At 40.8% G+C, this 27651-nt stretch overlaps 1 protein-coding gene and 1 long non-coding RNA gene across 4 annotated transcripts; one reads left to right on the top strand and one right to left on the bottom strand.

Moving 5' to 3' along the window:
- The first annotated feature begins 6 nt into the window (after window positions 1–6).
- rspo1 (R-spondin 1) lies at window positions 7–17614 on the top strand. Of its 2 annotated transcripts, none has more exons than XM_069537707.1 (7): window positions 7–254; window positions 386–441; window positions 4725–5438; window positions 7758–7952; window positions 10293–10436; window positions 11055–11270; window positions 16020–17614. In XM_069537707.1, the coding sequence occupies exons 3-7, from the start codon at window positions 5342–5344 to the stop codon at window positions 16244–16246; spliced, it is 879 nt and encodes a 292-aa protein (XP_069393808.1). In that variant the 5' UTR covers window positions 7–254; window positions 386–441; window positions 4725–5341; the 3' UTR covers window positions 16247–17614. The 2 variants fall into 2 exon arrangements, with proteins under 2 accessions (XP_069393808.1, XP_019948355.2); XM_020092796.2 differs by having other exon boundaries at window positions 4722–5438.
- LOC109633159 (uncharacterized) lies at window positions 10271–27651 on the bottom strand. Of its 2 annotated transcripts, XR_002202980.2 has the most exons (4): window positions 27563–27651; window positions 11018–11103; window positions 10495–10561; window positions 10271–10409 (listed from the first exon to the last, which is right to left on the bottom strand). It is a non-coding gene; the product is annotated as an uncharacterized lncRNA (long non-coding RNA). The 2 variants fall into 2 exon arrangements; XR_011245934.1 differs by lacking the exon at window positions 27563–27651 and having other exon boundaries at window positions 11018–11148.

Here is a 27651-nt window from a genome sequence, read left to right as displayed (position 1 = left end):
CTGACTCCACTTGCGTTAGTTGGATGCAGCTCGACGCACAAAGTGGATTTTAAAAAGCGCAACTCGCCGCAAACACGTGAAAAAACGTCATTCTGACTCATTTCATCGGGACATAACCAATATATTTTTATGTTCAAAATCTTTTGTTTGGGTTTTTTTTTTGTTGTTGTTGTAATTATTTAATCACTTGCAGATTTCTTTTCTTGTGCATCCTCTCCACAGTCTGACAGGGAGCTGCCTCGACACAGGGACATGTGAGAGGAATGAAATCACACGTCTTGTTAAATGATGACAGACAGAAGTTGCATGGGGGGGGGGGGGGGTCATGTAGGAGGAGTTTTTTTTTCTGACCAAACAACTAACGGATTTTTCCCTTATAAAAAAGGAAATTGAATCGCGACCGTTCAATGAAGAAGCTCACACTGAGATCTCGATGTACAGGTGGGTTCTTTTTTTCATCTTTTCATTCATTGAACATTGTTTGATTTTAGATAAACTCATTCACTGGTTTGGTTATTTGGTCTGGAGCAGTTCTCATGAACCAATATTTAAACTTTGCTGTCAGGATCTGAGGAGTCTAAGTTACTTTATTGTGCATTAGAAATCAAAAACCTTTATCTAATACAGTGATATTATTATTATTGTTGTTGTTATTATAATAAGTATTATTACATATGTATGTCTGGGATCAAAAATGATTTTATTTTGCAATTAATTCAAACTTTTAAAAAACTGAAACTTTAAACTTTTTCCATTCACATGAACCCAGAATCTTCATTATTTAACCATATCATTGCACTGACAAAAACTATTTGGATTGTGAAAGTTTGACATTCTCTTTCACCTGGATTACATTTTACAACATCTATCCATAAACACATGCACACACACATTTCATCTTCTGAACAGTCATTGTCCTCGGCTTCAAGGTGAAATGCATGCAGGGAGAGTGACAGCAGTCCGAGGCAGGTGGAGATTTTTCCTTAACGCACTGCAAACATCTGTAATCCGGCATTGTGTGCCACACAGACTCTGATGGCAGAGCTGATGTGTGCCTAACAGGGCTGTGAGGATACAGTCAGTGATGCTGATCTCTGCTCGGTATGTTTCAGCTGCTGCAGATTCAACCTCTCACTCCCTCTTTAAGCAGAGGAAGTGATCACTAAAATGAGCGAGGCCTCTGTGGCTGCTGGTGCTGCCTCTCCACACTCTGAAGTGCATGGACCACTTACAGATTTAGAGTAATAGTTGTTGAGAGCTTGGATGCAGACATAAGGATGATGACGACTCTATTTTTCTAACAATAGCTTCACTCAAACCCCTATTTATCTATTTTTTGTTTTCTGTTGCATAATCTTCTTCCTGTCTTTGTTTTTCCTTGTGGTCTAGATTGGCTATAGCACCAACAAGGCTCACGGTTTGGCCGTACCAACATGGGTTGTGCATATCAAAATAAGACGACCATGAATGTGCTCTATAACTGAATGAGATCACCCATAAATTTTTATTTCCATTGCTTTGTTCCCTCCACTAGAGCGGCCAAATTTTTCGGGAGCACAATGTGCTCATTTAACAGCCCAGATTTAAGTAAGTGATTTAAGTTATTCTGGTTTCCAATTCCCTTAAAAATAATATTTTTTATAATGTGAGGGACGTTATGACTTATGAACTCACAATACCTCTCTGTGACTCAGACTTGTTGCATTTTACAAACGCCGATATTATTTTTCCATTCATAACCCACTCAGTGAGCTTGCGTGTGACTGTGGCATTTTGGCACAAGTTACGCATGGTGATGATCTTCGTTCGGCTCTTAAGAGAAGCCATCAGCTTTAGTCACGGGCAGAGTTCATCGACAGGTTGCATGACTGTGACTCGGAGCTCAGAGTTTCTGGCACCTTCTCAAGTTCGATAGATTCCCAGTGTGGGAGCTCCCTTTCAGCGCCTGAATAATTGATAGATCAAACTTAGCACTTACAAAGGAGGCAATTTAATCTCCTGACTATTTCATGAGCGCGGCTTGGTTTCATTGGGCTCTGGCTGAATGTGGCCGACGGTGAGGAAAGGCCCACGGTTCAAAGCACGACTTTTCAAGTGCCACAGTTGCATGATGGGACGAGTGTTCGTTATGTGACATGTTTACAAAAGGTTCTCGCAAAGCAGAAGAGCAAAGAGATCTATTTCCTCAGTTGTTTCTCCTGACTCTTATCTCCATGTGTGACAGCAGATAAATGGATGGGCCGAGGTGGGCTTTTGGCAGGTTGCACAGTCATGGGAGTGCTGGGTTACGAAAGTCTCTGGCACCGATCCTGAGAGCTGAAGAGTGTTGTGTTCTGGATGATCCAAAAACTCAGCGCGTCCCAAAAGTTAGTCATCGTGCTCTCTCAAGTTACATACAGGTGCTGCCGACGACTGGCTGCGCCACTCGTTTGGCTCGTTCCTGTAAATATGACTTTAGCCGAGAGGTGTCAGTGACATTGTGAGTCATTAAGCGCTAAGAAGTAAATAAGGTCGGGAAGAGTCTGACGTCTGTTTCCCAGTGAGGAGAGGTTAGAAGAACTCCTCTGCTTTGTTAAACACAATTTAAAAGTGGAGAACAGTGTTATGGAATTACCTTGTTTTTCCTTCATGTGAGACTTGACAAATCCCACATGGTTGTGTGCATGTATGTGGGTTTGTGTCATTTCCCTGACTCATTCCACAACAACAGGCTGTGACAGATGCCCTCATTTATCAGTGATTCTGCTTAACTTAATTTAGCTTATTTTGTAAGAATAAGACATTTGTGTCAATTTCCATCCTCAAAAACGCTGTAACCCATCACAGGGTGTGTAGTTATTATAGGAATTCAAATCTATCTAGATTCTTTATACCCATTTGTGTAAGTTTGATATAAAACGAGAGAACATGGTGTTTCTGGCACCAAGCTTAGTGTAACTCTGATATTATTTTGTCCCTATTGATTTATTTATGAACAAAGAATACAATGTTGCCTGCTGGAATGTTTAGACGCACCAAATGGCATTGTCCTTAGTGTGATTCAGAGCCACAACAACTCAACAACCAAATATGGTCGTATTTTTCTTTATTGAGCTGTGAGGGAGGACCTCCCATTGCTCTCAACCTAACATGTTCTGTGTATCCTCTTCACACCAGAGCTGTAAATACAGGCGGCGTGTGACACTATCTGAAAGAGATCTCAGCACTAAATATGACAAGAGCCTTTACTCCAACAGCACTGTTCTGTTCAAACTATAAACACGCTCAATTTATCCAAGTACAAATAGACAAGAAATGTCACCACCCAAAAGTATTTTGGTTTATCTTTGATCCATGACTGCTGATTTGAATGAGCCAGTCATGAGTTTATAGCTCATCGAATTACTGAGATCTCTGATGTCGAAAAGGCAAATTATGTGTCAGTCTTGAATGACTGCTCTTTCGGTCAAACAATGTAACCTAGTTGCACTGGGTTAGAATTTAATGGAGAATGACGTTATTCTATATCTATAAAAATTGTATTAAAGGAAAACAAAATAAGGGAAAAACTGTTGTTTCTTCTCAATGCTGCTGGTCACGTTTTAATCTGAAAACTCACGGGTTTGTGTTTGTGTCAGACAGAATCAGACTTTTGACGTAGATGCTCACGTTCGCTTCCTGAGTGTGTCTTATCAGTCACGTCTCAATTACCACATGAATAATGAATTACAAGTGTTGCTAATACTTCCCATTAACAACAGTTCCAACTTATCATCAGTTCATTTTCTGCAACCGCCTGAAAATAGACAATCTGCCTCCTGGTTACACCGACACGTGCAGCCGATGCACACTAGTCCTCAAGTGATGTGTTTTCAGGTCTTTTAGTGTACGGAATTTATTTCTGACGCAAAACTAAAACGCTCATCTAGATCATTTTTATTTATAGTTACAAGGTATTTTCTTCTTTTATAAATGCTGTTTTAAAATGAAAACCAATGAGTCTGGATGGAGCCCAAGGTTGACTTATTAACCGGGCAAAGTGAGCAGCTGCCCACACGCACCCATGCGCCCTGAAAATCCCCTAGTCTATTAAATTTTTGTCTACAAACAGTGATTTGATTAATTTGTTAATTTGTTAGACATTTGCAGTAATAGAGTAGTGGTTAAGCAGAATAACATGACAGATAACTATGACGGATTCATTTCATGGCCCCAAACTTATAGACAGAACCTTTGACAAAATCTAGACATGAATTTGTTTTTAGGTTTTATTAAATATTTTTTTAAATTTCTTTTAAAGTCATTAAAACATAGAAAACATGATGAAAGTAGCAGGAGAACTGTCAAACTTTGACCACCAATTATTTTGTTATTTATAGTTTTTATAGTTAATTCATTTAGTTATCAATTAGTGTATTAAATGTCAGGAAATAGTTGGAAATGAAGCCCAGTTCTGTCAACAATAATCAACTATCAGAAACTATTATAGTCTTCCAGCAAATCTTTTTTTCCCCTCTTCCTTAAAATGGGAAACTTTAAATTGTTGCCAATTAGTGTTGATCCACTGATACCTTGGACACAAAGACAGAGGTATTGATCTTCTCATCTAAATTCTCAGCAAGATAGTAAATCTGGCATATTACCAAAAATATGTACAACTATTTCTTTAATGTTGGTTTATCTGTGCCAGCAAAAAGCTTTTTCCTAAACCTGTTTTCCATCTTTCTGTCTTCTCTTCTCAGCAGGTCCTGGTGCAAGCAGATGTGTTGTCAGTCATAATCAAGATCCTGCATCCATCATTCTTCAATCTGCACGTTTTCTCTTTATTGCATCCTTACATCATCTCTAAGTGAGACGTGCTCTCGTGATCTCCAGCTCTTTACTGACAGCGAGCACTCCTCAAACAGCAGGTTTCCTGCTTCCCTGCCAGTCCACCCCAGGGTTCATGGGTTGAACCAGCAGGATTTCCACACTCTCCTCTGCGTTCTCTCCTCCTCTTCATGCTCTTGACAGCCTCTCAAGTGCCCCCCCTCCGTCCTGCAGCCCCGCTCTGTCGGCTCCCATCATCAGCACTACCAGAAGTGTGATGGTTTGTTGTGCCTCGGGCTTGTTTGGAGCATCACCCTCCACGACACAGACTTGCGGACGCAGCAGCCACTAGAGTGAAAGATACAGAGAGCCAGAGGCGTGGAGGGGGGGATAGGGAGAGACAGACAGAGAGAGCAGAACCACAGTAGAGAGGAGGGATCATCTGTCCCAGCAGCAGAGGGATCCACCTGTCCCACAGAGGAAGGGGGCCCCCCCACCTGATCCATCTGGTTGCAGGGGGGGACCCTGCGTGGCCGGGAAGGCAACAGAGACTATGCAGCTGGGACTGGTGGCGCTGGCAATGGTCTTCCTCAGCTCCATGGGTCACAGCGACGCTCTCAAGCTCTCCAAGGCGAGAAGGCAGAGACGGGGTGAGTCCACTCTTTCTCAGTTTGTTTTCATCTCTTTTTTTTTCCCTCCCTCTTCTTCAGCACTGCTGCCTTTCGTTACTGCGGTCTGAGTCACAGTGGTGGGTGTCTTATAAACATTTAACAAGCAAAGCAAAGATAACATTTTGTTTATTTTCTCATCATTCTTTTTTGTTTTTCCTGGCGAGCTGGCTTCAGTGTTTCTGCTGAATGGCTCATCTTTCTTCCTCTTTTTGAGATTATGCTTCTCTTAGTTTATGTAAAACCTTTATGGGTATTAGGATTGTTTATAGAAGGGGTTTCGAGGTATTTGCCCTCAAAGCCATCGTTCTTTGTGTGTCTGGCTCTGTGGGCACATAATGGAAGGAGTACCTGACAGTTCTAAGCTCTCAATTGGACCGTGCCGCTGGTGTTGTTGTAAGCATTTTTCTGACCTCACGCAACCAAAGATGGTGCTGAGGCCGACGCGCAGCACGTCCCAGCCTCGGAGCCTCCGTGCTGGTCTTACTGTCAGATTTGAAATAATTCTTCTTTCCCCACACGAGGAGCTTTAAGCCAATGCCAAGCTCACCCCAATTTCTGTGAACCAGAATTCATATAATGCCGTGGCTGGCCACAAAAACAGATGTGGTGTGATTAAAATCTCACATACTTGGAAGGAAGAACTGTTGTTTGTGTGATAGATTTAGATTTTCTTTTTTACAGCTCACTGTACATACTCATGTGTATGTGCGTAATAACCATAAATGCTGCCGGAGTTTGTCATGTGCCATGCTAATGAGGACAGAAGGATTTGGGTCACTCACCATATACATGATTACGCTCTGCAGCGTCAGTAATTTGAGGCCCTCCCCCTCTGAGGACAGAAAAGATTTGCAGTTGACATGTCTCTTTTATAGCTTTTACGTCTTTAACTCCGTCTTTAATTCCACCAGCCCCCTTTGGCAAGCAGATAGTTGACAAAAGTGGGACTTGTTTTCTGTTTTCCTTCCCTGAATGAATTAAGTGTCATGCAGAGATCAAACTGAATCCATCAGAGCGATGAGTAGCACATATTGCTCCTCACGCTCCAGACAGCACAAACCTTCTTTTTTTTCAGTCCAACACGTGTCTCAAACAGTTTATGACACCACATTCTCAGACTCATATGCTTCCCTCTGCTGTGGTTAAGTCTCACTTCCCAGGACCCGTTATTACTTTTATTATTATCTGTAATCTGTTGACGAGAGAAGCCTTTTAACATCTTTTACCATCTAAGCGGCAGATGAGGGTTTGTGAGCTGTGTGAGGGTGTGTATCTTTAGTGCTGTAAATTAACTCCAAAGGATGTGGTTTTGTTTCTGACTGACACCTTGAATAAACACTTTTCCTGGATATTAATTCGATTAGATTAGAATTATTACTTGCTTGGTATTGGATTAGGTATAACTAAATCTCCAGGGCAGTTTTAGATTCAGGCCAGGGGAGACTTGCTAGTTGGCACCACCCAAATTCAGTATTCTTCTCTCAGGCGTGTCTGGAAATATTGCTACTGCCAAGATTATTCCGGACTGACCCCAGTCGAAGCCCTGCGTGATGCGAGATGCCTGATTTTGACTGGGTCTTGGTTGTTGACAGTCAGCGACGATTGCCCGGGTTGCTCCAAATGAAAATCTGTGAGGGATCTCCGGCAGGCAGTTTGAAATAAACAGTGAGCTGCGGTTCAAAGAAAGATGTTTGGCCCGGCCCCCGGTTAGATTAAGCTGCAAGCATTAAGAACGGCTTGTTGGAGTGATAAAGTGTTGGCAGTTTTATGACTAGGTCTGTGGATATGCCAAAAATATACAACAGTTCCCTAATGTTGGACAGAATTTGACAAAGGCCTTTTATTATTTTCTCATTAAAAAAAAATCTTGCAAGAAACTGTTTTTAGTAAACCATGTTGTTCTTTTTATTGTTTACCTCAACCTGCCTGTTTATGGGTGTTTTTTTTTAAATCTTGATTCAAGAGCATGTTCTTTCAAGACTTTCATAAATTTTACATTCAGATTTTTTTCTCTCACTCAAAACCCTCCGCTCACACTCAAATATACCCTGCTTGCGATTTCCTGCGCTTCAGCTCTTCTCCTTGCATTTACAGATTTTTTTCTTCTGTGCTTGGATATTTTTGAGCAACAAGTCAAAATCACCAACAACCAATAAAATGCCAGGTTTAGTGAGCAGCAACAAGAGCTGACGCTGGAGAGCAGGGAAATTGTGTAAGCAACTAAATATCAGAGTGCAAGCACACAGTTTGAGCACAAGCAGAGCAAATCTACCTGTTTCTTTCTTTCTGTTTCCACAGTTAGCACTGAGGGGCCACCATCTTGCCCCAAAGGCTGTGACCGATGCTCTGAGTACAATGGCTGCATCAAATGTAAGCCCAAGCTCTTCATCTTCCTTGAGCGCAATGACATCCGTCAGATAGGAGTGTGCCTTGCCTCCTGCCCCATGGGATACTTTGGGATGAGGAACCCAGAAGGCAACAACAGATGCACCCGTGAGTTTTTTGTTTTTGCTGTAGACTCTCGACCCTGGGACACCACCAAGTGTCAGTGTTACATGAACATGATGTGCACAGTATGTGGGCACATAAGATTTGTAAATACACATCTGGAATCGTTAAGTTCAGTTGGTGGAAACAGCTCAGTCTCACAGCTGACTTCCCATCAAACGTGCAGAGCATGAGATCTGATCCTCTCTGGCTCATCCTCTTTTGTTTATGTCCAGAGGGGTTATTTAGAGGACAACAGAGATGTTCTGTTAGTTTCTCGTCTTGTGCATCTGTCTTGTTGTGAGTTTGTTTGTTTAACAGACCTAAAATATGAATGTAGAAAGGGAGCTTTATTTAATCAATTCACTATTCTCAATTTTCATAACCCATTTTCTTTTTAGGACCAATCTGTGCCTCTAGTTTTCATGTTTGTAAGTGAATAAGTTATACAATATTACCTTATTATCAAATGCTCACTAACAGGATGCATCTGGCCACTAATAAGCAAATAAGTGACCACTTGATGAAATCCTTCTGTTGTTACCACTTACCCTTTTGTAAAGATGCTAAATTCAGCAAATTTGCTGCACAAAAGGAATGTGGCTACATTTTTCTGTAAGTGAACAATCGTCTTTATGGTTATAGGCAGGTTTGGCTCATGGCACTCACCAAACCTACATACTTTGGTCCTGCACTTTAAGCCGAGGAGTGCCAGCACCTCAGCCTGTTAAGTTTGGGCAGAAAATAGGACTGCAACAAAATCCCAACAAAAACAGTTCTAATGCGATGTTGTTTTTCCTATTTTTGGGAGGATGCCTGTATCTGTTTTGCCTTCATGTGCACAGTTCAGGCCAGGCCACAATCCAATTGTGATTTTTTTGCTTTACACATATTTTACTGTGATGCATCCTTAACTGTGTCATAAAAAGATTCTCTGAAACCTGAAAGTTGAGGGTATGAATTACATCTAATAAGCCTTTGCACAGTTAAATGTTTATAAAATAATATTCCTTTTAATCAAATTAATGTTGACTGCTTCCACCATCAGTTTTACATTATGTTGATGACATTCATTACTTTAAGACAGTGATATGGGTGTAGATATCTGGCAGATGCCGGCAGTAAATGACTATCACAGGAAGAGAAACATAACACATCACATTTTGTTTGACTTCTGATTCCTTTGCCTCCCAATATCTGTCAGATGTAATAAAAGTTTTCTGTTAAATTTACACAACCTCAAATCATTTAAAACTCAAGAGCTGTTTTTTGTTTTGTCACATAATGATGACGGTTCTGTATTTTGTTTTTTTGAGACGAGAATTTATTATTTTCTGTGTTAGTGTCCGAGAGTTTTGTAAATTTATCAAAATTCCCAGATCATTTGTAACAAATCAAATAACTTGTTTTTAGTGTAGCATTTTTTCCCTGCCCTGATTTGTTTTTTCGCAGAAAGGGCTGAATATCCTCCCAAATTCTTCTCAGAGGCCGTCAGCAGCTAACCTGGGTTATTATCAAATCATCCGACTTTATACATATCACCCCGCAGTGCCTTGTTAGCAACATTTGCCTCACATTATAGGGCTGCAAACGTCAGCACTGTCAAATTTAGCTGTCAAGGGCTTTAAAATAGTAATTGGGAGCAGGAGGGACTTAAAGTAAAATTTGGTGTTGGATCATTTCTGACCTTGGATTCAGACCAGCTGCAGTATAGTAGAGTTTGGTTCTGAATTAACCCCCCATATAAAAAAATATAGACACATTAAATTTACAGGTCTTCCTCACTGTTTTGTTCCGAGCTCAGTTCATTCAGATGGAATGAATGACATGAAGGATGAAAAGCCTTTCATGACGAGACCAAAGCTTTTGGGAGTCTTTTAAGATGTATGCTTTTTATCCTCCTGTGTTTGTAATTATCCATATCTGAAGAAGCTCTTTGTTTGACTGGTGCGTCAGAGGTTTCTAATGAGTCTGAGGTGTGGATGAACCCACTAGAAGCCCAATGAAGAGAAGCTCTCCTGGCTGCACTGTTCAAACCCACATTCCAAAAAAATAAGGCCTGTGGTGCATGTGTTTTTAAGGGAACAGCGTTTCTCCCCCGATATAGACCCTGTGTTGTTTAATCACCAATTAATCTCTCAGAGGGAATACAATTAAAGTTCCTTTCTCTGGAGACTGATTTCCTCTTTTTGAGCCAGAATGCAATGAATACTCCATCAAAAGAGTGACTTATGTGTGTGTACCAACAAAGAAACAAACCAGTGACATAAACAATACAAAATTAGATTTCTCCAGAATCTATATGACTTTTGAGTGATTTAATTGAAAACTGTTTTCCTCTTTCAGAATGTAAAATAGACAACTGTGAAGCGTGTTTCAATCGCAATTTTTGCACAAAATGCAAGGAGGGCTTGTATTCGCACAGCGGCCGATGTTACGTCAGCTGCCCTCCAGGCCAGCTCACTGCCAACGAGACCATGGAGTGTGTCGGTGAGTAACCTAGAAGCTCCAAGCTTCAAAACATAAACACAGCATCTATGAAATCTACCTGTCGTTATAGTTAAAGTGCACTTATCTCTTCATCTGAGAGGCCGGGTTGAATTTGGTTCTTTGGCCTGGAAAAAAGGGAGGAGAACACTTTGAGAAAAATAACAGAATGTCTTGGTCTTTCCTCCGTGTGGTTTTATTTCTGTTGAAAATAAGTCAGAAACGACATCATTAACAGTGAAATTCGGAGCTCCCCAGCCATCTTGGCTCAGACCTGGAGCTCTGGACTGACTTTTTGGCATTGCTTGCTTAAACCTGACCCCGCTTGTCCACAGAGAATTTAAAACATGACCTTAAAAAACTGGCTCTTGTCTTGAAGCACACTTAAGTCGTATGGTTTTGAACATTTTCAGGTTCATGGCAAACCCCCTCAATCTGCCCATCTCAACTCAAAAACATAAGATTGCTTTCAGATTTGGAAATTACCTAAACTCATTATCCTGTGCTAAAACTACTGAGCTGTAAAAAAGCAGGCGGGAAAGCTGTAGAACAAATCTGAGATGCTGGAGCTGTAAACCATTCACCCTCGGCTTTAGTCTTTGTCCCATGTTCTTCCCCCAGGTCAGCGTGCCTCCGCGTGCAAACTGGGTGAGTGGAGCCAGTGGGGTTCCTGCATGAAGAAGAACAAAACATGTGGATTTAAGAAAGGCTCGCAGTCTCGGGTCCGCTCACCGCTTCTGCAGGTCGCTGGCTCGGACGCCTCGCCGCCCTCAGAAACCTGCGCTCCACAGACAGAAAAAAGGAAGTGCGTTGTGATCAAGACGCCCTGTGCAAGAGGTAAACACAAATATAAATACGGCAAAAAAAAAAGTGCACAATAACAAGTATATGATGTCCACTACGAATTCAAAACTCCAGTTATAATCACATTACAGATAAAGACGCAGTAAAATCCATGTACTTCATGAAACGTCTCCTCCAGTTAATGTGATGACTGATGGAACCGTTACTCAACATCTAAAAGCCGGAATTCCCGCCAGTGTGTTTGTGACCCACGGCGTGTTGATTGGGTTTGGTTTGGCTGAGCTCGCAGAAGGATACAGAACCTCTTGACTTCTCAGCATGTAAACAATAAACCCGAATCTACGAGCCAAGCAGATGAAGGGCATTACACACTGCAGAGCTGGAGCGTGATCAGAGCCGGGGAGAGCTATTTGTTCTAAAGACCGCTGAAGCGTGAGGTTTACACGGCCATGACATGTTTGCTTGGGCTCTTATCACCCACAGCAGCTTGCTCTCCAGCAGGTTAACAATCATTCTCACCAGTCGATGGCCATTATCGGCTTTCATAACAGCTTATCAGCTGCTGATGAGGCTAATAAATTACACATCTGTCCAGGTGGTCCAAAGTTTACATTATAGAAATTTTTTTTTTTTGAGGCAAAGAAATTATGAATCCACCAGCAGCGATGCTTAGATGACAAATCTTTTAAAATGTTTTCAACCCTATTTATTTAAGCTATAAGAATTGTTTTCATGAGCTGAAAGGGATAACTCTTTTTTTCCAAATGCCACCAAATGCTAATCTGTTTTGCATAACGTACCAATTTTGACCAAAGTTGGAAACACTTATGTACAGAGACGTAGAGAACTGCCAAGCAGCGGTATTTAAAGCCTTTATTGGTTGGTGACACGCTTAGGGGATTTTGGCCACAGCAGCAACATTGTGTAACAATATTTGCTCAGTCTTGGCATCAGTACAGATGTTGCAACATGTTACAGATGATATGCTTGGATATTTGTGCGTAAACACGGAGGAGGCTTGCATATTCCGACACCATCCTCTTGTCTTGGATAATTCTTTCAGGGCTTCGGATCTCAGAAACAGAACATGATCTGACGTTGTCTCATAAAGATCAGTGATGTCTTCAGGGAAGGAAACTGGCGTGTTTTGTAATTGCTCAGCGTCATTAAACAGGTTGTGACGGAACAATTTCATAAATGAGAAGAACATTTGACATCTGTATCCTGGAAGAATTAAGTGAAATATTATATACTGCTTTATAAGTACTACTCTGGGAACTGTCAAATATCTTATCCTGACGAGTGATGTGTCATAGATTTGTGGATGGTGAAACCCTCGACTGCCGACGTCAAGGAGGATTTCAGTCCTGTTTTAAATAAATACCTAAAAACAGGGCCGCCAAAGGCATAGGCCTTCTAGACGGTTGCCTACGGTGCCACCTTCTGGTGGGCGCTGTTTGTCCTTTAAAATAATAATACGAAAAATAGAATACAATAATTTGTTACAAATATTTACTTGTCTTTGTACCCCACACCAGCTGTAACAGCTGTAGCAGGAGGGGACTCACTTTCACCCACATGAATGCGCACTAAGGATACCCAGCTACGCTCTGTACACCACAGTCTGTGATTCTGTTTACGTCTTAGCCACAAGATCTGTGAAAACTGTGTGTCACTGTGTGCAGCTGCTAAGCAGCATCTGCTGATAGTTTGCAGGTGATGCATTTAAGAGACTTTAGGAAGCTACAATAGCTTCAGACGCTACATTTCAAGAAAATCTGTAACTAGGTAAACTACAGAAAATACCTTGCGTTAAACAATTATTAATAATAGGAGGAGAGGAAGAGTCGTGGACTGATTGAAGCACGTTGGTCGTGCACTTCACACAAAAGCCTGACTGCTGCTCACATCTGCTTTCTGTCACAACTATTCAAATGTCTCCACTAGTTCACTGCTTTCACTCAATGAAGTGTTTATGTCATTATGGATTCAGCAGCAACAACCAGGGCACTGGATCAGCCATTGGATCTTCATTAAAAGGACAATTCTTATTTCATTCTTATGACTATGGATAGAGTGAGAGTAGTTATTTTTACCAATGGAGTAATAAAAGGCTGATCTGGTCATTTCGGATCGACACCATTTCTTTTTTGCATTAGGTCTGAAAGACGTCATGTGTGTCCGTGTGTACATATTCATTAAATTCAAAACCATAGGAGCATAAAGGCTGACATTGGTATAAGCTGTACAGCTACAACTAATAAAATGAACAATTGGTGTGTCAGATATACAGTGTAGAATGATCAAGTAATGGCAATGCTCAACAATATTGGCGGCACCAAGGCTAGGGCCGGCTCTGGCTAAATACATGCGTTAGAAACTAAAATGCATATTTCTGCCACTTCCTCTGTGAGGCTAATGTGGGTAAACACTGAGAGCAACTGTGGACTCGTGTGGGAGTTGGCTGTCCTGCGAGCTATATAAAACACGGGACAGACCTTGTACAACACTGGTGATTTAGTGGTCTGCAGATCTCATGCTTTATGTTGATTTGGCTGCAGATTCTTTTCCCCTTTTCCCTGAAGCTCCGCAACTGGGTCTCACGCGAAAACAGGATTTTCGGGATGTGTTATTGCGTCTGTCAGGAACAATTGTTTAGTTTGGATGGAGCGGAGGTGCAATCAGAGCTGTCATTAACTGATGGAGTCTCCCTCTCTTGGCTCGGTCAGTAATTTGTTAGAGAAGTAATTAAGTCCTCACACAGTAAGCACAGCAGCTCAGATGCTGCAGAGTGTGTGTGAGGACCCTTCACTTCACTCAGCCTCCACTTATCTTCCCTCATTGATTTAAATTGAAATTATTGCCACTCAATATTAAGTGGTTGTTTGAATAGAGGCCATTAAAAAAGTTAAAAAATATGTTTATTGTTTCAAGACGACACAAATGAGGAACACACTGGACGTAAAATCGGACCATTTGAGACCAAAACTCCAAGTTTTCATGAGTGATGTTTTTATGATTTTTGTGCTAATGGTTTTTCAAAAAGACAAGTTATTCCTGTTTGTGCACTACTGTGTGCAACTGAGCCTTTTGATTTTAAGTTGCGAGTGAAGCAACTGTGACTCTGCATGGACCTGCGGTGAGCAAATGTTTCTGTGTCAGGTCTGTACACATTCAGCTCCATCAAATCACCAGATAATGATTTTCAGTGGCTGTGCAGAAAGATTGTTTTTGGTGAAATTCGGGAAACAACGCAATTTGAGGCTTTTTGGCTTTTTTTTCCTCATTTGCGTTTAAGCCAGGGAACCATAACTGTTTGTACGACGAGTTTGAAAATGCTTTTTTAGGGAAATAAACGCAGACCTTAAGTCATTGCTCCACGGCAGTAGACAAACACGGTGGCGCCATAAGCCGCGCTGTTGTCAACTGCGCATTGAACACTGTCCAGCCCTTGGCACGTGTTCACTCGGTTTCTAGGATGTGCAGAGTTTCTCGGCACACAAGTTCATAACAAACATCCCCCAGCGTAACTGTACTCCCACAAATATACAAAACATAATACTTCTGAGTGCTGCCTAAACAATAGCCGTCTGACACTAGACACATGTCCACTTCCACTTTGTGACAGCTCTTTATGTCCTTATGGGCCATTAGTGGGCCCTTGACAATGTTTAACTCATTATGCCAGAAGTGATTTCAAGGTGATTTAAGTGACAGAAATTGATGTAGTTTGACGGCGGTAAGTGCTCTCAGCGTCTATACATGAGCTCCTCTGCAGCCCAACAGCAGCTCTTACCCTCTTCTGAATGGGTCGTGTGGAGACGTTAACCACGCAAGAGTGACAGGTGTGAATTCTGCTGTGAAGAGACAGTCAGGCATTATGTTGGACAAAGAAGTAGCTGTTGAGACACAAAATTAAAAGGTCATATCTGTGAATGTGAAAGTGGAGGCAGAGTTGGCTAACATGGTTTTATCTGGATGTTGATTCTATTTCGTGTGTGTGTGTGTCTTTAGCATTGTATTGATAGTTGGTATGGTGCTTTCGCTTGAAAGCCAGCTATGTTGTGTCCCAACATTATGTTTTAGCATTTGTGAATGATTCTAAACTGTTCTTACCCAACAAACATCCTGTATCCTCCATTCTCATCTCAAAGGATTTCATGTCTTCTTGTACTCTGCACAATGGCGTAGCCAGAAGCAAGATTTTTGTGGATTTTCACCAAACTCACCAAAAACACGACACAAAGACTAAATGTCAAGGTCAACAAAAAAATATGATCCATAAAATACATTTTCCAAAATATCTCCACAAATAATAGGGCTGCAGAGACAAGCTGAAGCTTATGTCGATCAGAAAAGGATTCCTCGTCATACGGTATGTGGAGTTATTGAAGAAGTCAGAAAATGACATCATGCATACTTCAAAAAATTCAGAGATATCTCTGCATGATGCAGGATCATTGGACATGATGTCATTCCATCATATGGTACGAATGACATCATCATGACAGAAAATGATGTCATATAGTGTAGTTGTGCGTTAAAATCCACAGCTTATTTAGATTGACCAAACATTTATAATCTAATGTTATTTATATACTTTGAAATGACATTAGCACAATATAACAGAATTGGCTTTGCCTGATTGTGGGGCACATGCACCCCCCTCTGATGCTTTTCATTTTTATGCTGCTTAGCCAAGTAGAGGCTCTTCAACAAACAGTGATGACAGACGTCAGAGTAAAACCTTTGAATCACGTTTTCTATGTTTTCACATTTCAGAGGGGAAGAATAAAGGAGACCCACAAGACGATACGAACCGCAGAGAGAGGGAGAATACACGCGGGCGGGGACGAGAAGGAAAAGATGGCAGAGGAGGAGGAGGAGGAGCGGGAGGAGGAGGAGGAGGGGGAGGAGGAGGAGGAGGTGGCGGCGGCGGCGGGAAGAGGAGAAAAGGCCAGAGCAGGACAACGACTGCTGCGAGCATCACAACCAGCTCTGTCTCCTAATCGTCAGTGCGTGCTCGGTGGGGCTGAGAGAAAAGCAGAGACAGTGCCTCGCCCAGCTGTGACCGCCATAGATGAAGGTCAAAGTGAAGAAATTGATGGATTAATGCTGCTACGTGTTGCAGAAGATGCAAAGAGAACAAGAGGATTGCTGCAACGCAAGTCTTTCCAGAGCGCTTTGAATAGATGAACTTGGTGACTTTCTGAGAGTTGAAAGCAAACCCCTGGTGAGGACTGTGGTTCAGCATCATGAACAGAACAATGTCGCTTCACGTCCGTCATGCAACATTAAAAGCTGGAAACCTGACAATGAATGAAAGGCCTCCTCAGCTCCCTCAATTTCTCACAGTCCAATTTTAATCGCGACATGTTCTTGATTTGTTTTCGTGTTGGTAAGAGGTGGCAGATGGATTTTCATAACAGCTGTACAAGATGTTAAGACAGTGAATAGTTTTAAGTCAAAAAAAGAAAAGGCACTGGAAATTATTTGTGGTTGGTGAGGACAGGAGGTCGTCTGTATAAAATTGTGACGAGGGATTCTACTACAAAACAAGCCTAAGAGAAGACGTGGAGGAGGATCACAGTGAGCTCAGCTCGTATCCTCCTCTGGTGTCTAGACACAGACTTTTGCCATTTCATATCTTGTGGTTTGTTCAAAAGTTAATGTATCAGAAAATAACTTGGCACAAAAAATGGGAATTAAAAAACATAAATATTTGCATGGTACAAGGTTGCATGAGTGTGCCATCGTGCAGGCAAGAGTGTGTGTGTGTGTGTGTGTGTGTGTGTGTGTGTGTGTGTGTGTGTGTGTGTGTGTGTGTGTGTGTCTCTCTACCTAAAGTCTGGTCGTTTGAGTACTTTGAATGCATTTCTGCACGGAATCAAGTTTGTTGTCGCACATGTGTGTGAATCTTGTTCTCACAGATCGAAGCAATAGGGTGTGCATATCAAGAGGAAGAAAACATAAATGCACGGTGATATATCAAATATGCAGTAACTTACAAGCCACTGATTGTTATATAAGCCATCAAATCATCAGCTGCTCAGTAATCATGTTTGCAACAGGGTCTGAAGAGTTTGCACAACTAAGTTTCCTACTGCTCAAGTTTCAGAACAATCAAAGCATTTTACACATTTATAATCCAAAAGCTTCATAAAATGCAGATAGAGATTTCTTTTCTTTCTATGTCTAGAATGTTTTCCATGGGTCTTTTTGCTTTCCACTCGATAGTTTCAGGAGAAGTTACATGCTACAGTTATTCATTCATACTGCGGATTGTGATACTGAATATGTTGGAACATAAAAGGTATTAGTATCATCATGTATAGCTTATTCGGTGAAAGCCTAAATAAAGTTCAGATGAAACTTCATTCATACGCTGATTTTGTTCTTGTGTGATAACCCCCACCGAGGACGTTCAGTTGTCATCTGTGTTTGTTTGTCTCTTTACTTGAGCAGGTTTATTCTGAACCTACTGAACTGATTTCCATGACATTTTGTGGAGGTGATCCAGGACTTTTTTTCACTTTCTCTAACATGGCAGAACGTGCAGCTTCTCTTGTATATATCTTTAAACAAATCCACCTTACAAATGTATTTAGAAAAAAACAAACAAAGGCAATGGTAAAATTACAATTGCCAATTTAAAACATTTAATATGTAAGATTTTGCTATAGCTACATAGCTAACATAAGCATTAACAGCTGTTTACAAACAAATCGTGGGGTTTTATGTCTATAATTTCTTTGCCTCTATCTCTGCCTTTGCCCCTTGGTTAGCATGCTAAAAGTTAGCCTGTAGGCCACAGTCACAGTCCATTATATCGCGTAGCTCAGAATTCAAAATTTTGACTTGGAACTGTAACTTCCAGTCTGCTCTCAAGAACTAGCGATGAGTGGAGAGTTGGGCAAACAACATTCACCACCACTACCCACTCCTAGTAAGAGAGGACTTACATGTAGCACCTTTAAACTTCCATCAAAGTTTACAGACTGACTTAGAAGTTCAGCATTAAGCTCACACGCACATACAGTTCCCTGCAAAATCATCCATTCATTACCCACATATTGGGTCAGATTATTATCGGTGGATAATCTAAACTGTTGTCAGGATGACAACTGTTTTTCTGGACTTGCTGCTTCCGCATCTGTAATGTCAGACTTAAACAAGTGAGGCCCAATGGAACAACAAAAATGACGTATTATAAGAAAACAGTAATTAACGTAATCATTTACTTGAATTAGATGTGAAGGGAGGAAAATGTTGGTCGTTAAAACTAATATCAGACAGTTTTGTGTTTTCCACAGCACGCATTCATTTTCTTATTCTCTGACCAGGATTTAATGAAAACCTCAAAATATTCTGCTGGGAGCGTGATGCTGCCTACTTCAGCAGTGATGGTATGATATGGTCTTATGGCCCTCTCCAAGGCTAGGAGGCCATCTTGGGAGGTGGACGAGCTAAGATGGTGTCATGGTCCCAATCGCTGGCCAAATGCTGGCGCCTGGGCAGGGGTCGTAAAAGCAGAGACAGAAATAAAAACTAATGGTGTGTCATAGCCAGAAGGGAGGGGGTATACCATGTCCTGGGCCTACAACAAAACAGCTGTTTCTCATTACCAAAGGGGAGGGCAGGGGGAATGGTAGAGTATGCACCGTAAATTACACATTCATCGCTCTTCCTGACCATAAATTCTTACCCTGGCTCCATTGGACGGAGCTCTCCCTCACCTCCCACTCCCTCTTTTTTCACTTCTTCTTCCCCACTCCTGTGTTTTCCTAGAGAAACGAATGGTAAATCCTCGGGTATATGGGTACCCGAGATGCCAAGATGCTCAACACTCAATGATTTCATGACTTTAGTTTGGCCTTAAGGCTGGGCCCCAGGGAGAGCATCACATCAAGAGGGAACACCCATGTCCATGCCTGACTTAAACACACAATCCCTGGTCCAAGTGTAAATAAAAGGTTACCACCACTAAATGAAAGCACTGAGAATGAACCTGACGTCACTGTCAGAATGACTGACTTCTCATCTGGGCCTCACAGCGTTTATATGGGAATAAAGCTGGATGAGGTGTTTTCATGTGAGCTAAAGGTGGTGACTGAAAAATAAACAATTTAAGGTGATATAACAAAAGTTCCCAAAAATTTTTTATTATCTAAAGGAAAAGGAGAAGGACTACAGGAGACGCTGCATAGAAAAGAAAGTAGTCACAAAAACACCAGCAGCCATCATCCCATTTTTCACTATTTCTACTTCTAGGGTCAAGAATGAACTTCTGTTCTGTTGTGTACAGTCTGTTGGTACTTTAGATGAGGAAAAAAATGTGTTGTTTTCATGAAAAACACATTTAATACTGGATTCTGAACAAAATATACTTTAAAACATCAGGTGCAGTATAATTTCTCAGAAAACACTTCCAGAGGATAATCCTCAGACGTCATCGTGCAGTTTCCATATTGAACAATTTCCTTTTAAAGAGAAAACACTGGTATTGTCTTCAACAAGGTCTGTGAGCTATTTCAAGCAGCAGGGGCTTATTGATGTTATACTGTTATAATGTTCAGTACTGTGAGGAACATTTTAAAGATTTGATTCACCTCCATTGACCTGTATGAGGAAACTATTGGATATGTCAAAATCTTAGTAAAAAACTCTTACTCTTGTTTGTCTTCAGAGTGATGTCTCACACAGTACAAGTGTGAAACCATCATTAAATTGGAACAATATTTCCTTTGCTATGTTTTTCCACTTCCATTGCAACGCACAGCATCACTGACATAATTCTTAGAGACATCGCTCGAAAATATTCTGTCATCATCTGGGTGAATAAGAGGTCTGGGGTACATGAGGCCACTGAAGTCTCCGACTGACTCACCAGCGACTGCCAGCGGTATCCACTGCACCCTCTGCCCCCACTCCACTGGCTTAGAGCTCTTTATAGTTCAACAACTCCACTTTCCAGGATCATTTTCATTTCTAAAGCTTCACAACTTTTCATGGCTCGACATCTGAAAGGCTGAATCTGGAAATGGACAAAGAGAAAATGTCCACTTCAGTTCTGAAATATTCCAGAGAGTTGTACATCAACACTGACAGCTCGACGTGTTTGATCAGCAACAGATATCTTTAAAGGCAAGGCAGCTAAATCAAATATAACAAAGCTATTTCATATTATGAGGAAGCCAACACTCAAGAAAAAGCAAATCTACATCTGGCGATAGCTTAGTTAGAAGATATAATTCACTTGAAATGAAAGGTTAACGGATCGGGAGGCCTTTGTTTTGAATTTAGGATTCTCTGGAATAATTAATGATCTATGTCAGCAAGTAAAAACAAGAGTCCAGCATCAGCAGCAAACAGTTTCTATTATCTTAAGAAAAGATTTAGAACAGGAGGAAAAGTTCAGATTAGAAGATACCTGTACTAAATACTGAATTGATGTGTACTGCCCCCTTTTGGAGATTTTCAGTATCACGTTGAAGAAAGCTACAATCTGCATGTTTAGGATATGATCCGATAAGATTAGAAATGTTTAAGATAAAATCTGACTTTTTACAAAAACTAAGAATAACATAATAGTACAAATTGTTTATTTAAATACTTATATGCACTATTTATGCCTGTGACAATAGATCTCACCTTTCAGCAGAAGAAACCAGGAAATTATATCAAACCAGCCTCATTATACTTACATGAATAAAGCTAAGCATAGCACAAATAAGAAAATTTGTTTTGCATCATGGTCTCATGATGCGCTTCCTGTATAGTGTGCAAAATTGCAATGACAACATATTACCACAAGAGGGGGCCATTAGCATGTAAGAATTGGTCATGATTTAATATGTGGAAAGAAATAATCAAAGTCCGTCATGACGTCTCTGGCATCATCATCTGAGACTGAGACTCGGTTTGCTGCATTATTCATGAAATCATAGTTAGGCTCATGGGCAATTTGAGAATGAAAACAAGTCATAAATAGTTTCTTTTCTTTTCCAGCGACTTGTCAAAAGAGTTTGGAAAGTTTTTGGACAAGGAAAAAGAAACCGCAGAGCCGAAGAGCAAAGAAAAGAGAAAAAACCCAAGAGAGGAATTAATGACTTCAAACTATCACAATCTTTGTTGATCGCTGTACTGAAGAAGTGTGACATTTAAGGAAGAGTCATTTTAATCATGTGACTTTTAGGAATAATCTCAGTTTATTTTTTCCGTCTTTCTTTTCAGGCAGAAATAGACTCAAACAAAAATCAGTCACAAGAAGCTGTTAGACGATTTGTTTGTTCCATCTCCGTTCAGACATGATTAGGGTCTACTGACGTCCTCCTTCAACGTCTGTGTGACTTTTATTTTCTGGCCATAAACTTGTTGTACAACAACTCAAGTCTGGACAAACAAGAAAAGACCCCGCACATGAGTTTTCACTAAAAAAGAAGTGAAAGGAAATGAATTAAATTAGAACCAAAACCAAACAAAGTGGAAGCCATAGGTGAGAGGGAGACTGACAGAATGTCTGCAGGTTAAATAAAGTGCAGTCAGACCTGGTGACAAACTAAAGGATGACCAACCAAGCTCCTGCAGGATGAGGCCATACATTTTCCTTATTCCAAAACTAAAACGATCTCTGTCCACACAAGTGTCTCTGAATCAGTTTTAATCCCTGCACATACTAATGGCGGTCACACATAAGAGAATGTGAAAAGAATATCGCAGGTCACATTTCACCAAAGTTGAAATCTTCGTGAAGCCACGCTGCGATTTGCTTTGCCACAGGAATTCAACAATTCATTCACCTCCTCATTTGCATGGATTGCAAGTGAATGGGAGGCAAAGGTTCGCCACTCATCACATGACCACTCACGTACACTGGGCGTGCACATGTAAACAGGAAGCATTTGGTTGTTCGCTGCAGAAAGAGCTGGGCTACAAGAAGCAGCAATGATGAAAAATAAGAGCCACAGTGTCAGCAGGGCTTGTATTTGATTATCTGTGTTTTGTTCTACACTGGCAGCCGAGGCTGGTGCCTGTTTTCTTTTCTGGAAGAAGGTCATGTGATAGGAGCCTGACAAAGAAGTGAAGACTACGTCAAGATCGAAAACCATCTACGTCATCGTCTCCCAACATTTCTATTTCTGTCCGTCCAGACTAAAATGCAGCCCCAGAGTTTCCAAACTTCTCCATTTGATCGGCTCTAAATCTCCAGACTAGTGTGGATGTATCCTCGGAGATGATCATCGTACTTGGGTCAAAACATTTCCTTTACAACTTCTTGCTCGTGTTTTTTTGTTATTGCAAAACAATTTTGCATCAAGCAGACATTTGAATTTCAAGAATACAGTTAACGTTATGATGTTAATGCAGAAACATATTATATTATTTAATCTAGGGTCAAACATTTAACACACCAGCATTTATAACTTGATGAAACGATCACTTGATGTCTCATCAGCTGTTTGGATAAAGCCTTCCATCATCTCTAGATATCAAAGATTTATGTTCTCACATTTCTCTCATTCCTTCATATCAGTTCTTTTTTAACCTGAGACATGAATCATATCACTCCTTTACCTTCCTCGCCCCCATCACTAAATCTTTTAGATGTTTTGAATTACAGTCCATCTTGGTCAATCCACTCCTCAAACATTTTGAATTCCAAACCTCTCATCTTCAAACAACTGGTCCAATAGAGCAGCAGCCAGCAGTAGAACTGTACTGTATCAGGATTTATACCCGACTCCTCCGAGATGGAAAGCAATGCAAAGTGAACCAACATTAATCAGACGTCTTCTAAATAATAAATAAAATGTTCGACAAAGTTTATCTTTAATTCTCTTCCTGTGTCAACAGCACCGGCTCATTTGATCTGTCTGTCATCCTCCTCACGGTTTCTCTGATTGTAACTTTTCCAACGTTCACTGGAAGTACTCAAACATCTTAACTGAGTATAAATAGACAAAAATGTACACAGTAAAACTAGCAGATGTTTCTATTTAGGTAAAAGTATATGAATATGAAAACAATGTGAACATGTAATACAATGGTTTGTAAAAAATGCGCTGAATTACAGTAACTAAGTAATGTACTTTATTACATCCACTGCGGGACAATCAATGAATAATGAACCATGCTCAATTGCCATCTGAATTCCAGTAACTTATTGATGCAGATACTTGATGCAGTTTAAAAATGACAACTTCTTTACATCGACCGACAAGTTCACTCTTCAGATGTTTGAACCACTGAACTCAAATAAAGGGCAAAGAATACGTCACAAAAACATAAAGGCTGACTATGTTGTGTCATGTCTTTAATAATCTAAACAGTTGTCATGAGGAGCTCATGTGAACTCAGGGAAAAGCTCCGTCTCACAAAAAAGCAAGAAAAATTATGTTGGCCAAGAAAATACTGAGCTGATACAAAATACTCTTCTTCACATGCAAGGAGGCAGCATTTCCCTTTTCCTACAAACTCTAAAGTGTTATATTCTTTATGGTTTTCACAGAATACCAAGAGAGGTAGAGGCTTAAAACCACAGTCATTGTAGTTTCTGAGAATAGCGAGTAATGTCCTCCCGTGTGTCCTGAGGATGAATAAAGAATTTATCACATTCTTACACTCCCACATCAACAAACTGATTCTGTTCCAACACCACATCAAACACTTACAGTGTGCTAGGCGGTAATAAATAATAAATAGCAGCAGAACAAACAAACAGTTGGTGGAAAAAGACATTTTGTATTGTAGAATGTGAGAAATTGCAGTTTGGGTGTGAAGCACAAGTGCAGCACACACGAGCTGATTATATATAGAACATCCACTGCTCATTATGGTGTCGAGTGGTCCGTCCTCTGCTTGTTTTTACACTGAAGGCACATTATGGAAGCCCAAGTGTCAGAGCCACACTTACAATCATTCTTAAGAAAGGAGGGATTTTAGCGGAGGTCAAAACTGAAGGTTGGAAGCATCCAACCCCGAACTGTGGAAAAACAAGGCCTTGTTTTCCTGCTGAGACGACTCATTACAAGACAGTACAAGAGCTTCCCACAAGCGAGCGCAACTCATGACCTCAGACTGGAGTGAGTGGAGAGGATGAGAGCTCGGGCCAGGCCACAGGAGCCGACGCCAAACCACGCCAACAAGCACCAGCTCCACTGGGAGTGTCAGCTTGGGACACAGATGCATGTTGTCTATAGTCCATATTCACAAATCAGTTTGTGTCATAGGGTTTAACAAGGTGCCACATCCTCTGTCCTTAATCCTCAAGGAATCTACAAGTCCTGTGTTCTGACGTAGTGCTTCACCCAAAAGTACCAAACTAATTTAGACAAGAATGTGCATGAGAGGCTGGTCTTGTTTATCTATTACTGCTGAAAGAAACACCACGGACACTGGATGAGGGGCTGGAGGCAAACCCAGCTGACAGTGTGCGAGAGGCTGGGAACATGATGGACTGTGCACAAACAACGTCTACGGTCAATTTAGAGTCTCCAATGAACCCGAGGTCCAAGTCTTTGGACTGATGGACAAAGCCAGAGTACCTGGAGAAAACCCACAGAGATAAACATGCAAACTCCCCCTGAAAGGCCTCAGTCAGCCATCGAGTTCAAACCCAGAACCCTTGAGCTGTGAGGCGACAGTCTATCTACTGCACCAAATAATGTCACAGTAACTTCACAACTTCATCTGTCTCTATGGTTACATCTGTCCGTCAACAACTGCTGGATAGATTGCCAAGAAATTATACTTTAAAACATCTGATGTCAACCTTAAGGTAGTATTTGTGGTTTTAAGTGAATGAAGTAAAAAAGAGGAAGATAAAGGAAAACTCAGGATCACCAAAGTCGTGGGGATTTGTCTTTGGCAGACCGTGAATTTCTGTGTCAACTTCAATTGCAAAATATCCAAAGAATTTATTTTGGACCAAAATGGTGGAACAACTGAAAGATGAATCTCTTTTAAACAGATTCTGGCTGAATTTGCAGAATCTCTAGATGAGGGACAAGATTTAAGCGCTGGAAGCCTTGAGGTTCTTGTTTCTAGTTTGACCAATCACGTTTGAGCAGCAGTTGGTTGCCCGCAGGTAAACAGTTCAAATTCATATGCAGAAAAATGTTGTGAGTGAGTGAAGGAAAAGAAAACTGTCTACATCAGAAGCCCAAAAAAATACTCTCCATCGCCACCAGGAGGCCAATTATCTGTAGGATGGGCTCAGATTTTTGAAAGAGGTGTCCCTATAGATGTATGTGATTTCATGATTGAATAAAGTGTGAAACTGAAATTGTACAGGTGAGTGAACAGTGAGTTACATGTCAAAATACTTTCAGCTGATGTTTGTAACCATTTTCTGACCATATTTCCTGAAAACACATTTCAAATTTTAAGTGAAACTGTGAATCTTGTAACTTAATATCACTGACTGGGCATCACTCCATCCTCCAGCTGTAAACACACGTCACTACACGTTGTTCCGGGTATAGCTGATGTCTTCGTGACAAATAAAATTTGAAATTGAATTTGAAATAATCACAGATCGTAGCTGAATTACCGACGTGAGTGTAATCTCTCATTTTCTCATTTGGGGTTAACCCATGTCTGCTGAGGTTACAGACTACGGCCATGACTGCGGTGGACCAGTGCACTTTGTCAAATGGACACTAAACGCAGTAATGACACGGGCCGGGGGGAGCTTGATGAAAAACCATGGCAATGTATGGCTGACGGTATTTTTCTTTCTGTGGCAGCTTCATGTTCCACTGTGGAAAATAACCAGAAGCAATTTTACTGTCAAAACTTGTAGCATGTCTCTATTTTTTTCTCTCAAACTACAGACAAGACAAAATATGTTTGTTTCTGACTAATTAACATCAGTCATTTAATAAAATCTTGGTTCTTGCCTCTTCGGACAAGGTTTGACTGTGGTGTCGAAGGTGATCCCTGCACACAATGACCACAAGTATGATTCCAACATAAATGAACCAACGACTGACAGAAAACAGAAAGCCAGTGTTGAGTCTGGTGTGTAAGTTGAGACCCTCAACAGCTATTTGTCAGGTTTTTGTTCATCCGATTGTTTGAGAATTTCATATTGTTTGTCGTAAAGCACTTTGTTACTGTGTACTCTACAAATCAAGTTATTATTATGCTTCGTTGTGTCACTGCTGATGATTAAGTTTGAGGACTCACACACTTCCTGTCACACTCAGTAATTGGAATGACACAGAGATTAGAACGATTAGCAAACTTTCTCTTATATCAGATACACGTATGGACCATAAAAGTCAAAAGCCTCTTAAACGGGGCAGAATCCTGACACTTGTTCAAAATCAAATCAAGAGCAACTAAAAACTAAACAGAAGCACTTTGTGTGAGTGACATCAAGCAGCATGAAATACACACAGAGGCACACCTGAGTCTTAATACAGCACATCACTCAGCACAGGTTTGTTCATCAGTCATTAGTCAACACGTTATTGTTCCAACCAGGTGTGTCTGTTTCCATTGTTCCAGTCAGTGGGACTAAAAATGATCCTGTGAATCAGCGGTTCTAACATTAACACGTATTTACACAGTGAACTGCTGATAAATGAAGCCGATGAGTGTATTTACTACATGAACATCTGACTCACGCTGTGCGGAGCTTGTCTAGACATCATACAGGACATGACTTCAAGCTGCTCTAACACGAGGGGTGAGCTTGATCTCATTATATCTGCCTGCATCTTTGGCTAAAGTAAAAACAGGAGCATGGTTCATTCATTCATTCATTATCTCATTCATTAACTCAATTGTAGTTCTTGGTCACATCTTCATCAGTGGAAAAATCACAGTTCAGGTGATTCAAAGACAAACGTTACATTGATCAACTCTGGATCAAAAGTCTGAACCAACAACAAGTTTACATAGAAGAAATAAGTTGCATGAGGATGAAAATAAAGATCAATGCATGAGAAATGAGATTAAAGAGAAATTAAATTAAGCACTTACATGCATACTTTGATTTTACAATTGCATCATTTTAAGTGTAAAGTATATACTTTATAGTTTAGTCTAAATTTCTTTAGACTAAACTTGTTGAAATCTCTTATTGCATTGCTGAGCTGACCTGAACCCTTCTTGTTGACCCCGTGTTAACTTGCATTTGACAAATAAAGACAAAAAACATCTTGGCCAAGGCAAACAACCGTTCTCCTCACAATACAGAACGTGCAACAAAATCCTGCATCCACAAACCATCATGATTAAATAAAAACAGATGAGTAGAGTTAAGCAGAGTTTGTGTTTATTGGTTTTTAGTTAATCCCAGTTTCTTTGGTACTCACCTTTCCCACCATGTGCTGCAGGGACCTAAGGAGGAAGTGGCCCAACACGTCCTGTAGTTCTACCTTTGGTGACATCAGCAGTGATGTCA

The sequence above is a fragment of the Paralichthys olivaceus genome, chromosome 13 (assembly GCF_024713975.1).
Source record: "Paralichthys olivaceus isolate ysfri-2021 chromosome 13, ASM2471397v2, whole genome shotgun sequence".
Lineage (NCBI taxonomy): Eukaryota > Metazoa > Chordata > Actinopteri > Pleuronectiformes > Paralichthyidae > Paralichthys > Paralichthys olivaceus.
This window is presented reverse-complemented; position numbering and strand designations above follow the sequence as displayed.

What these genes read in the sequence shown, in the direction of transcription:
- rspo1 (XM_069537707.1), top strand. Translation starts at nt 5,342, where the DNA reads ATGCAGCTGGGACTGGTGGCGCTGGCAATGGTCTTCCTCAGCTCCATG. An exon ending in GGCGAGAAGGCAGAGACGGG is followed by an intron (nt 5,439 to 7,757) that starts GTGAGTCCACTC and finishes CTGTTTCCACAG; the next exon opens with TTAGCACTGAGGGGCCACCA. An exon ending in CAAGACGCCCTGTGCAAGAG is followed by an intron (nt 11,271 to 16,019) that starts GTAAACACAAAT and finishes TTCACATTTCAG; the next exon opens with AGGGGAAGAATAAAGGAGAC.